Below are 13,386 nucleotides of genomic sequence, written 5' to 3' on the forward strand. Positions count from 1 at the left end.
TTGTATTTCATGGTCAATTTTAGTTTCCAGTATGGGACAGGAAATGCTTAGTTTCAGAGTATCTGAAATTCATGAAGGCACATGATGCAAGTTTAGTCTAGGTGTTTAATAACAAGAGCGAGACTACATTTGATTTCCCGAAGAGTAATTATAGTAATGAGCCGAAAATCGAAAATGAAAATTTTTGCATATATTCACGTTTTGAAGATTTCTGAACATTTTGGCATACCAAAGAAAAAATGGATGTGTGGGTGTGTTTGTATGTGTACATTTTTTCGTTCACGTTTTCGGGCGCACGGGTCAACCGATTTGAATAGTTTCAAAAACATTTGATTCCTATTGATAGGGAGATGTGCTGGTTAGTTTTGGCAAAGGCAGATCCAGTTATTACGGAGATAAAGAGCAAAGAGTGCAGAAAATAGAAATCGAGTTTTTGAGAGAACGGTGCGTCCGATTTGATTGATCTAAAAAACATTCAATTCGTGAAGACGGGGAGAAGGTGATTACTTTTTGGCAAAGACAGGTTTAGCTGTTTCAAAGATACAGAGCTAAATGTACAAAAAATGGCAGTTTTTGAGAGAAATAAGCATCCGAATTGAATGATTCAAAAAACTTTCTGCTTGTGTTGACAAAACAATTGCTTTTGAAAAAAAAAATTTTATTTCAATTTTTTTTTTCATTTTTTTGTGTATCAAAAATAATTCTGATTTCAATTTTACCTCTAGCTAAAGTTTTAAAGCTCATTTATATAATTTAAATAAATATTTTTGACTTTTTAATTCAGTTTAAATCACATGAGGTTTTTGGGGGGAGGGGGTGGTTTGACAAAAAATCACGAAATATCATATGGGGGAGGGAGGAGTATATTAAGATATCATGTGTATTTATTTTTTAACTATTTTTTTTAGTATTCAAAATTTTAGTGTTCAAACACTTAAAAAAAAAATGAAAAAATTTTACAGTTTTTTCTACTAAAAAAATGAAAAAAAATCACAGTTTTGTCAACTAAAAATACACGTGATGTTTGGTGGGGGAGGAGGGGTAATTTTGAATATCACCATGTATAACCAAGGGGGAGGGGGAGTCCCTAAAAACTCGCTCACGTGATTAATGGAAGCCCCCTAATATTCCTCGAACATTTCGTTACGGTACGGGAAGTTCTAGCAATTTGCCTTAAGGCACGATGCCATATACCACTAGTTGATTTTATATTAACGAAAATTGACGAATATTGACGTATTGATTGTAGCAGATTTTTTTGTATTGACAAGTATATTGTCATGCGTATAAAACAGTACCCATATGCCATTTAAATTTAAAATTTTGACTCAAACAAATATATTCAAACTGGTTAAAGAAATATGGTTGGCTTTGTGGACTTTAGTTACAAAGTAATATTTCAAAATATTTCTCATGCTCCATCCACAATCACGTTTATTATGAGTATCTGAAAAAATTCTAAAATTTTTGATTTTTTCTGTTTTTTTTTAATTCGGAGAACTATGTAATGTATTAGTACACTTCTCCCCAACGTGATATATCGTGATCTTTTGTTAAACCTCTACTATGCTTTTGAGCCTCACGTGATCAATGGGCGCTTGACCTTCATTTAACCAAGGTTTTTATGATATGATGCAATTATGGGGTCGTAATGAATGTTTCTAAAAGTTTTGCTTGAACATATTGCAAGAAATGAATCGGGCAAATAAAGTTTGAAGAACGCATGCACGCAGTGCCTTGTCTTGGCTTGAGTGCATGTACACACGCGTTCGATCTGATTCCAAGGCGATGGCAGAGAGGCGAAGCAAAGCACGTAGTAGTGCTTCGCTGTTTTGTACTAGATTTCTGAAATATTGTAAATGCTTCATATTTAGTATTAACAGATAAGGTTGGACGTTATCAGCGTTTTAACACATCCCGACATGCTTTTATACACTTACAATATGTGTGTTCTAGATGCACAAATTTCGGAAGAAACGATTATACAGATAGTCGCAGGTCTGTGGAAAAAGACTTGGTTATTAATATTATTATGCATGTTGCTAACCGGCCAGCGAAGGCGACTGCGAAGTGTGGGTTCAGTGTAGTTAGCAGATTGTCTTGCAGTTTTGTTTACGTAATTGCAAAAGAGTGTGCAGTGTTCCAATGTAATTAGTTAGTGCATCTTATGACGTCGGTATCTTGTTTAGTTAAAGAGCTTGTGTACTGACACGAATTGTAATGATTGACACGTGCTTGGAACGGATACTGGTACAACAGATATATTGTCTAACCAGAATCAATCAATGATTCTTAAAAAGTAAGAAAATTTGACATTAGTTCAGTCACCACTAGTATACGTGTTATTTGATTGAGGAGAGTTATTCTACACATATTTCTAAATTCTTACGACACACATTGACTCTATTTTTTGGTAAAGTAAACCACAAAATGACAACAATGGAATAATTAATATTTAATATTGTAATTTAATTTTTTTTTAGTAATATTTAGCTTAATCTTCATAATACATTATCCTAATTTTTGAATGTTTCATTCAGTGTCTGATAAATATATTTTAATTTTGCTGTTTACAGCTCATAATCTTATGGTCTGATATTGCGATGATAATAAAGCTCGTTGTAAGTGCTGATGACCTATTACGGTACTACGGTACATTTGCCAGAAAATAATTTAAACTAGTGGGGTGCATGGCATCGTGCCTTAAGGCAAATTGCTGGAATTTCCCGTACCGTAATTAAAAATCTGGTACGGAACCCCAAAAAAAATCACACAAAATGTGTACACATTATTAAAATCTCTATGAATATCTATGAAATATTTGATGTACATATGTCCAATAAACATTTTTGACCGGCAAATGACATTTTTTTAATTTATTTTTATTGAGAGTCCATAACCGCTGGACCTGCCTTCCCAAGCCAGTTGTTCATTTCGTCAATACAAGTAAAATGATTTTGAATTATTAAAATCGGATGATCCGTTCTCTTAAAAACTGAATTACCATTTTTGGCACTTTTTGCCCCGTATCTTCGGAACGGCTAGACCTAAAATTTTAAATAAAAAAGCATGATTTTAAAAATCTATTGATTTTCCGTTCCTTCAATATATGAGTCATCAGAATCGATTGAAAATTTGTATACAAATGCATAATTAATAAATTGTATACAAATATAGGGCCAGAAATGAAGAAAAATGAATGAAGTTGTTTCAAATTTCAAAATTAAATTTTTGGTTGCTATTTTAATCATCATATATTTAATATTGATAATATGTGGTAGGATTTTATAACTACCTGTTTTCTTAGTACTATTCATTTTAGGAAGCATTTTATTCCATTCTATGAATGTTTACCCAGTCCAAGCAAAATTTACACCAAAACATTTTTTTTTCAAATGTGTTTGATCAAATTTTCAATCTTATATTTTATGAATGTGTATGTATGATTTTTTTTACACTAGTTTTTTGCACATTTTTTATTTATTATCTACAATGAGAATTCTAAATGGCTTCACTAACATTTGGATTATGATATACAATGTTTTTTGATAAGAAGCTGTGCTAATGCAGATTTCACTGAAAATATAAAGGCAATTATTCTACATGGCACTATTCAAAAGGCCTAACTAGGCAAGACAAAATAAATTATATTATTGAAAGCAAAAATAAGCAATTAAAATTAAATACTATTTAAAAAAAATCAGCTTTGAATTTGTTGTAGCTAGATAAATAAAAACTCAAAAAATCAATTGTAAAAATATTTTATTTGTTCTTAGGGAACATAAATTTTTACCCACAATTTTCTACTTCCTTTCGTCGAGCTTTTATTATTAATTTAATTATTTCTATAAGTAAGATCTAAAATGGAAACTCATCAAAAATAAGGTTTACTTTAATTTTCTTGGCAAATTAAGATAAATAATAAGCAATGTCGATGCTGGTACGAGCAGGACGTCGTTAGTTGAAAAATAAACAAACAGAAAGACTACGTACTACTAACAACATGTAGTGTAGTAATATTTGTTTAGCTGCTGTTGGACTAGAGATGTTTCACAATTTGTACTAATATGTGCACGCTAATGGCACATTTTTATAATTCATGCGTTTATTAATCCTTATGCAGAACGATTACGTTTGTTAATGAGGTAGCTGGAGCCAAAATATCAACGCGTTCAAGACTTGTGTTGAATCGAAGGAGGTTAATTACAATATTTCTCATTATGCCATCATAGCCTGATATTATAATAGTTTATTTTCCTAAAAGATACAAATGAAACTAAATGAATCGTAAATGGCCAAAAAGATGTTAATGACGATCAGCTTCCAAATCAAAAAATGTGATAAAAATTCAAAGATGCCCAAATAAATTTCTAAATGAAATTACACTAAAGTCACTACACTAAATTACACTAAAGTCGCCGATTTGAACACATTAAACAATGAAACTTGAACACATTCAGATAATTACAAAAGCCGCCTCGAGGATCATCCTAAACTAACTGGGCAAATTGAAAAAGAAATTCACGATTCATTTGCATACGTCAATTTTCAAAATCTCTGACAACGGTTAGAGGATTTTGTATTTTTAGAGTAATTTTTTTAATCCTACTGTTTTACTTATTGTTGTCCATATCAGTACAGGTGTGAAAATTGCTATATAATAATAATAAAAAAATTGATAGATATTATAGGCATATGTTTAAAGAAATTTGATCCTAATTTCAGCGACGATGTGAATTATATAATTTACTAATACATAATAAATATAGAAACCAGATCAACTATTATTTCTTTGTTCTTTTAATTAAAATTAAAATAAATTTTACTATCAATAAAATTCAACAGTAAATAAATTTTGTCATAAACTGCTTTAAATCACACTAAATTTATCGGTAATTTTTTTTGTTATTTCAGAATATTCGAGCAAAAATTTATTTATTATATAAAATTTGAAAACCGGTTACAACCGGTTTTTCGGAAAAAATACTTTTCGAAAACTGGTTTTCTGAAATGTCGGTTTTTGTATAAACCCTAATAATCATAATAAAAAATTTAAAGGTATACCTATTTTTTAATTATCTTCTCCATTGTAATTGTACTAGTCTAATAACTAATAAAATAACTAATTTCATTTAGTTCAAAAATATATTTAATATATTTAATATATATTATTTATACTATATTATATAGTCTATATAGTAACATAATCATAATATATATAAAAAATATAAAGGTATACCTATTTTTTTAATTATCTTCTCCATTAAAATTGAACTAGTATCTATATCAAATGACACTAATTCTATAATTTTTGAACTAGTTGCATGTGAATCTAATCACCTGCCAGCTCTCCTCTTATGAGATGACAGAGTAACTATAATTACATTGGCGAGGCAGAAACAAATATCATATCCATTGTCTGCCTACGCTAATGTGTCTTGTTTTCTTCGCGAACACTCGAAATTCTTCATCCGAATATAATTCCTAGACGACAATATTTGTTAATACGCATCGAAATGAATTTGGGTACTGTTTTTTGTTATCGATTTTTCTTGAACTATTTTTGTCGGGCGAGTAGGCTCTGCCACAACCCCCATCGTCTTACAACCTTGATCGGCTTAGAAACAAAAGATAGTTTAACATAACCTTATGACGTTTTGTTGAAAAAAGTTAAAGAATGATTCGTTTTTTGCAGGAAAAGAATACAAGTCTATTGATGGACGCGTCACTGAATAACAACAACGATACAACGATCGAGCAGAATAAAAAGGTATCGTATCAGTCTTCCATCAAGCGCAGAGATGATTTTGCTGAAAATGACAGTTATACAAACGGATATATGCCGAATAAAACGCAAAGTTTTGAACTGCAAACTAAAAATGATAGTGAGAAATCTAGCAGTGAAGAACCTGAAAAACCTAGGAAAGCGGCCAGGCCTATTCCTAATTTGATTCCAATCCAGAGCGCTTCTTCTAGACGATCGAGTGGTGCGAACTCCGTGGAAATGAGCCAAAAGGACATGAACGAAATCTGCGCCAAATCGCAAAATAGTGCCTTGAAAGATTTCGCCTCATTGGTTGGAGCTGAAGAGGTAATCAACATAATCAACATAAAACCAAGTACTCAAAAAGAACGCTTCGTTTTTCGATCGTCTCAAAGAAAAACTACTGACGGACGCTGGCGAAAGTGGCAGTGCCACGTGCAATAACTGTGGACACGTGTCTAGCTCTTTGTCTGAGGCTGCTTCTCATCAAAAGACATGCAATTCGATGGAAACAAAGGATGTAAGTGTCAGATCTGGGTCTATTTTGCGTTCAACTAGATGTCAGTACTGCAGACATCGATGCAAATCGAGTGCAGATCTGCTGCAACATTTGGCGACCTGCGCCAATGCAGACTTGCAGAATTCCACCAATTCGATGGGAGCGTCCAGTGAAAGCAGCTCAAATGGAAAGGTGAGTCATTTTTAAAATTAAAAATTTGATTTTTAAAATTAATTTTGAATTTTGATTTCGAAAATTATTTACAATTAACTGGTCACATTTTCTTAAAAGTTGCTGAAATGTTAATATGATAAGGTGTTCATTGATTACATTTTTTCATATATTTGAAGAAATATTGGCAATTTATATTATCAGCTAATTCATTGAAATATATAAAATACGAGGCCTTTTATCAATATTAAAGTCCTGATAAAGTACATATATCTATAATCGGATAAGATATATATATACACACACATACACACACACACACACACACACACATATATACAGTGCTGGATTTACAGTAGGGGCAATCGGGGCTACTGCCCAGGGCGGCAAATTTTGGGGGGCGGCAAAATTTGGATAGTGAGAAAAAAATTCTATACAATATAATCAACTTTTTTTTAACAACATTTTTTATTTCAAAAAATATAATTAACAAAACATAATATGATTGCAATGCAAAATTTGGGTTGAAATAAACGATAACTAAAATTTATTATTTTGCCTTGCCTCCCTCTCCAAACGTAAATTATCAAATTGGTTAATAAGTTATCAAATTTGTCAATTTGGCTAATATAAGGATCCGTAAACAAGCTGGAAGTTTAAGAAAAATATATTCTTCAGTTCTCGAGTTCTTTTAAAATGACGAATTTGTGCACTTCCAAGCTTATAGCGTCGAAAAAAAAATGTCAACTAGTGACTCATGGCATTGTGCCTTAAGACAAATTACTGAAACATCCCGTACTGAAAATTACATTTTATAAAGAGCTTTAAATTTTTTTGAAAAATGAAAAAGACTTTTAAAACACATTTTTTGTATTTTGAAATTTTTCGAAAATTATGAACTTTTTGCAAAGCAATCGCGCTGTGTAGCTGTTTCAGAGAAGAAATATCGAAACTCAATTACCATTTTTCGTAATTATCTTAGCCAAAAGCTAATCAGTACGTTTCCCCATCAATACAAATCTAATATTTTTTAATTATTCAAGTCGATTTCGAAAACACGGATCAACCGATTTAAATGATTCAATTCCGATTAATAAGGAGACGTGCTGATTAGTTATTGGCCAAGGCAGGTCCAACTGTTTTGAAGATACAGGCCAAAATGCCAAAAATGATATTTCAGTTTTTGAGAAAAAAAGCGTCCAATATCATTCAAAAAAATTACAGAATAAATAACTGCTTAAATTTGTGGGAGGCATTTTTAGCGGTTTATAAAAAAAAACTTGAAAAAGAAACATTTGGCGGACAAAAGTGATCATGAGACATATGCACATTAAATTATCAGATATTTTAAAGATATTATAATAATAAGTATGAATTTTATTGTTGAAGCAGCGCGATTGCTTTAAAAAAAAGTTCGAAAGTTCGTAAAATTTCAGGGATGGGGGCGGCATTATTGTCAGTGCCCCGGGGCGCCAAATTTCTAAATCCGGCCCTGCATATATATATATATATATATATATATATATATATATATGTCTATTAATAAAATAAGTAAATTTTCTTCAAATTATTAATTCAAATGTTGAATGAAGTACAACAGTTTTATTCACACAAGAAATAATTGTTTTCCAAATGTTCCACATTATAATTTCTGTAACAATTTCTTGCATTAATGCATGTTGCAATATGTTATTGCTACTGGCAATATTTATTTAGTGCTCGTTGAAATTACTCATATGAACACAAGGTCTTTACAACATGTGCATCCTTGGTTGCATTTCTTAAGATAGAGAAAAAATATATGTTTTTTTTATTCTTCATGATGATTCAACTCAAATTTTGATATAAAGCATAATAAACACTTTCATGTAAGATTTACATTACATTATGTTATATTAAAATTACCCTAGTTAATCTAGATTTAATTATAAGATCTTATTATTTTTGGTACTTTTCCACTGGACAACGTCTTTGGTGGTTAGATAGGCTTTAGTTGGTTCCTAGCCATTCTAGGCCTATAAATTTTAATTTTCAGAACGTTTGTTGGGTCAAATAATTTAAATCATTGTTCGTAATATAATTTGTGGTGCTGATTGGCATGCTGTACTAAATATGCAAGTAATTCTGCATCTGCAAAAATAATTAGTTTCCAATTATTTATTCCTCATTGACCAGATTTTCTATTCCATCATTACTAAATTACATGTATTTTTATTTAAATGTAACGAGCGATAAGTGATACTATGTACATATTGGATTTCTTGCCGGTGTCAACGATATAATTGTGGGTTAATGAAACGTACGATATACGACAACGCAAGTGAATCTTTATTTACCAGGGGCGGTCAACCTTTCATAGATACAATAATTAAGTTATCAGATTTTACTGGTAGGAGATCGTTCAAGTATTACGTAAGCAGATTTATTACAATTATTTATCCCCCCATCCCCCTTGACAGCAAAAGTAAGCAAAGCTCTTACCCCCTAGCCCCATGCTTACGTAAACATTTTGCAATTAATGTAAAAAAATAAAAATACTACCTATGACGTAATTATCATCCAGACTCCCCTGCCCCCCATGTCAACCCAAAATAAGCAAATCAAATACACTCCCGCCCCCCTATAGTGCTTACGGGGCAGAAAGAAATTATATAGTAAAAACCAAACCATTAACTCTTATCATATAACCAACTATCTGACTATGTTCAGTAAAACTCCCAGATAAGGGGGCGTTCATCAATCACGTGAGGTTTTTAGGGGGAGCGGGGGGTTGGACAAAAAATCACGAAGTATCACGTGGGAGAGGGAGATTTTAACTGATTTTTTAAAAAAAATTTAAGCATTTTCAAAAAAATATTTTTTTTTTAGATTTTTTACGCAACTAATAATACACGTGATGTTTGCTGGAGTGGTAATTTTGAATATCACTATGTATCACCAAGGTGGAAGGAGTGTCTAAAAATCTTTAAAAACTCGCTCACGTGATTAATGGACGCCTCCTAATTCATCATTGTACAAATATGTATCCCTACACATCAGTAAACAACTATAATTTTTTGTTTGTTTTTTATTTTCTCGATAATCATAGAAATTTATTCAGAACTCGTAAATTTATAAAAACATCGAGAATTATAGTAATTAACTAATCACGTTTAATGTTTCAATTTATCTTATTCCTCTGTTTTCCTCCCCTGCAATAATTCTAGTTCGTTTATATGTGTGCCATATGAGAGTGCTTTTACTAGCTACAAAGTGTGTGAATTATCATTTTCAAGGCGGACGCGACAATTGACATGGACGCAGCAGAATCGGCTTCAACTGCGCCGGTTGATGACCTCCAAGGGCCGCATCCCATGGAGAACGTGGTCTTTGTGTGGAACACGCTGCCGCCGGGACGAGGTGCCGATCAGCAGATGGAGGAGCGGATGCAGGTGAGGGTAATTGGAATTTTAATCATTTGCCGAAGGGATCTGGTGGCAAACAGTGTGTTTTTTAGTTACCCTTTATGTAGAGCAAATTAATTGTGGTGTTAATGTCCAGCACCTGGAACTTGCAATACATGACGTCGTCTTAGGGGGCGTCCATTAATCACGTGAACGATTTCTAAGTATTTTCAGACCTCTCCCCTCCCCTTTGTTGATAGGCGGTGATATTTGAAATTACCCCCTTTCCCCCACACAACACGTGTATTTTTAGTACCTAGAGAAAATCATAAAAATTTTTATTTTTTTTGAAAATATTTAGTTTTTTTTAAATTGAGGTAAAATATAAATACACTTGATATCTTACCAGATCCTTCCCTGATATTTCGTGATTTTTGTCAAACCCACCTTCACCCTTTTTGGCTCACGTGATTAATGGACGCTCCCTTATCAGCTTTATTTTTAAGCATTAAATGTTGGTTTAAGCATAATTAGGTCACTTTATTTTAATGTTTGATATTATTTTTAATTTAATATATCATATTAAAAAGTAATACATATTAAATTCAGAATAGTTTTGCAACTTGTATATTGGTAATTTCAGCAGCTATTTGCTGACTACTTTAGTCAAATGTCTTAATTATAAAGATTAATTAATAAGTTTATGTAGAAGAATACAGCTCAGGCGCATTAAAGTATTATAAATGCAAATACGAATGAAAAATATTTATTTATATTTTTCTAAATAGAATAATACATCAATCAATCAATCATTTTAACGTAGCACCAGTGTACAGGTAACCCCCGTATAACAATAAATGACAGTACTTCTATAACACGGATTTGCTCTAATACGGTTTAAGAATTGATATCACCCTCCTTAGAGCACGGTATTTTTAAAGCACGGGTTTGCTCTAACCTGGTTTCAGATCTGAGCAAAACCTTAATAGAATAAAAAATAGAGTAAAATCTATGAAAATCAAACTTTAATTGATCTAAAATTAGTAAAATCGCAGTACAATAGCTCAATAAATGTGATAAAACTAATACAAAAGATAACTAATTTGATAGTTATTATTCGATTGCATACATTCTATAGATGCAAATGTCTAGGCTTATCCGATTAGTCATTTTGCATATTTGATTCACGGTAAAGTAAATGCCCAAATGATATTTTTTTACTTTTTTAAAATCCTAAAATCTTCCAAGGAATAATCGTTCCAGCTCATTTGCCAAACAATTACCAGGACAAGATTGAAAATGAACTTCATGTTACTACCAGTTCATGTGTCTATTTTCCAAAATCTCTAACAATGGTCAGAAGATTTTGTTATTTCAAAGTCAATTTTTTTAAATCCTACGGTTTTGCATGCTCTCTTACAATATAAAAAAAGATTCAAAAATAATCCATCCATCCAAATACAACCGAAGTACTAATAGTATTCTGCTCTTATTTTCCTATGCAAAACCAAAAAAAAAAAAAAATTATATTGACGGAACACATTAACAGTTTACGTAATTCTTATACTTGTTGCTCAATCCAAGTCGTAACGACATTGTTGACTGACTGCTATTATTTGCTTTTATGCATGGGTCATGGAAATCGTGATTCATTGAACAATCACAGGCCTATAAAATAAATCAAGTCAAAAAAGATGTACATATAATATCAGGTCGTCCTTCCTGTAACTTTATAAATTAAAGGCATGGAGTCTTTTTTAAATCTTTTTAATATTACCACAATTTGGAGGTATACTCTGTAGGATCTAAAAGACTATTTTGAAGTATATCATACATAAATTGAATATGTTACTGCAAAATAAAATATATGAATGTAACTTTTTGATTTAATATTTTGTGAACTACAAATTAATATTATTATCTGATTTAATATTAAAACGTATTTCTGAGTTACATTCCGCATCGTGCAAGTCAGATTCGCTATATCTACGGCAATCAATGATTGGTCAGTTTCAGAATAGATTTGTTGGATTAAATGGGGATTGTTAACCTGCAGTTTTTTATAGAAATAAAAAAAATATCATTGTTAATATGTTAATTTGTGTCTTTATTTCCCTAGGATGAGGAGAGCAGTTTGGATTTGAGTGTCAGAACGGTCAGTCCGATGGGAAGAAGGGCAAATCAGCGAGTCCGAGTATTGCGTCGGCGTCGAGACGGCACCCGGTTACGGGGCCACTCTTAAATCACTGCCGAGAGAAAGCGACCATATTGCAGAAAAAGGTCGGTCTCACACAAAATTAACACTTAAAAAAATACCATATATCGAAAGATTGATTGACATAGGAAGTTGATGCGTTTAAGGATTGATGGTGACGATGATAAGTTAAATTCAATACATTTGCATTGACGTGGTTTAGCTATTTACTGCTGACACATTATTGTCATGATGATGTTTGACTGCATAGAACATAATCATTGATAATATAAACGTCGGTTCCTGGCTATGGTCTAGAATTAAAAAAAAAAGAGATTTTGGCTCATGTTTTCAAATTTTAGCTTTTTAAGAATATGTTGTGCAACAGCTTTTTTCAAAATTCAAATTATTTTCGGAGATTTAGTGTTTGATCACAATAATCCTCCTCGATACAGAGTCTTTTTAATAGACTTTTCCTTAGTATGAATTACGGTCATCCTCAAATTTCGAATATCTTAGAAGATAAAAATTTCTTTTTCTGTCTTTAATAAAATTTCTTTTTCCACTGTCGTTATTTTGCGAAAAAATTTTTTTTTAACTTGTCCATAGTTGTAGACATTATTCTAGATTAACAATATATACATATTTTGATAAGATTATTTGTAGGGTTAAAATTTTGGGCATGGTCAGGTGCCAATAAATTGAAAACCCACACTTCATCATCTCCAAATCAAAATGACAGATTTAATTTTTTTCTAAATTTTTAAGACATTAATTAATAACCTGTAATAAAAATATAGTAAAAATGTTGTTTTCGTCTTTTTACAGCCTTTCAAATATCGCATCTAATTCATGCCCTTAGACCAGAATACTCCCAAAAATATTCTTAACATTGACAATCACTGATACACTCAATCACTGATCATTCACTGATAGTTTTTGTCTTTTTTAAAGATTTTTATTTCACAGTTCACTAAATTTTATTACAATTTTAGGTATTTAAATGCCCAAGCTGTTCTTCTGGGCCACGACTGCATCTCGATTTCACGTTCATATAGTGGGACATCTGAATAGAAAACCATTCGAATGTTCTTTGTGTTCATATCGTTCAAATTGGCGTTGGGATATTACGAAGCACATCGTCTGAAGTCAGTCCGTGACAAATGCCACGAGGAGGCGAGGGTCCTGATGACGGATGAAACCGGGAGGCGAAACTATTCGAAATACAACGCCTATCTGACGCTCATGCGCGAGTCGCTGATGGCACGGACGGATCTCATGCAACTCACTCATCAGTCAGCCATAAGCGAAGCAGGGCAGCAGAAAACTTTACACAAGGTAGTAGTAAAAGAAACAAAATTTCTTCACTTGTCTG

General features: G+C 32.0%; 1 protein-coding gene across 1 annotated transcript; it reads left to right on the forward strand.

Annotated features, from left to right (window-relative positions):
- Positions 1–2,254: 2,254 nt before the first annotated feature.
- Positions 2,255–13,085, forward strand: LOC113386358. Its single transcript, XM_026624143.1, has 6 exons — positions 2,255–2,299; positions 5,696–6,091; positions 6,132–6,455; positions 9,710–9,865; positions 11,937–12,040; positions 13,007–13,085. The coding sequence occupies exons 2-6, from the start codon at positions 5,717–5,719 to the stop codon at positions 13,083–13,085; spliced, it is 1,038 nt and encodes a 345-aa protein (XP_026479928.1). The 5' UTR covers positions 2,255–2,299; positions 5,696–5,716.
- The last annotated feature ends 301 nt before the right edge of the window (positions 13,086–13,386 follow it).

Source organism: Ctenocephalides felis, unplaced genomic scaffold, assembly GCF_003426905.1.
Source record: "Ctenocephalides felis isolate EL2017-DRISC unplaced genomic scaffold, ASM342690v1 CF-g0.4_SCAFFOLD_03571, whole genome shotgun sequence".
In the NCBI taxonomy this organism is placed as follows: domain Eukaryota; kingdom Metazoa; phylum Arthropoda; class Insecta; order Siphonaptera; family Pulicidae; genus Ctenocephalides; species Ctenocephalides felis.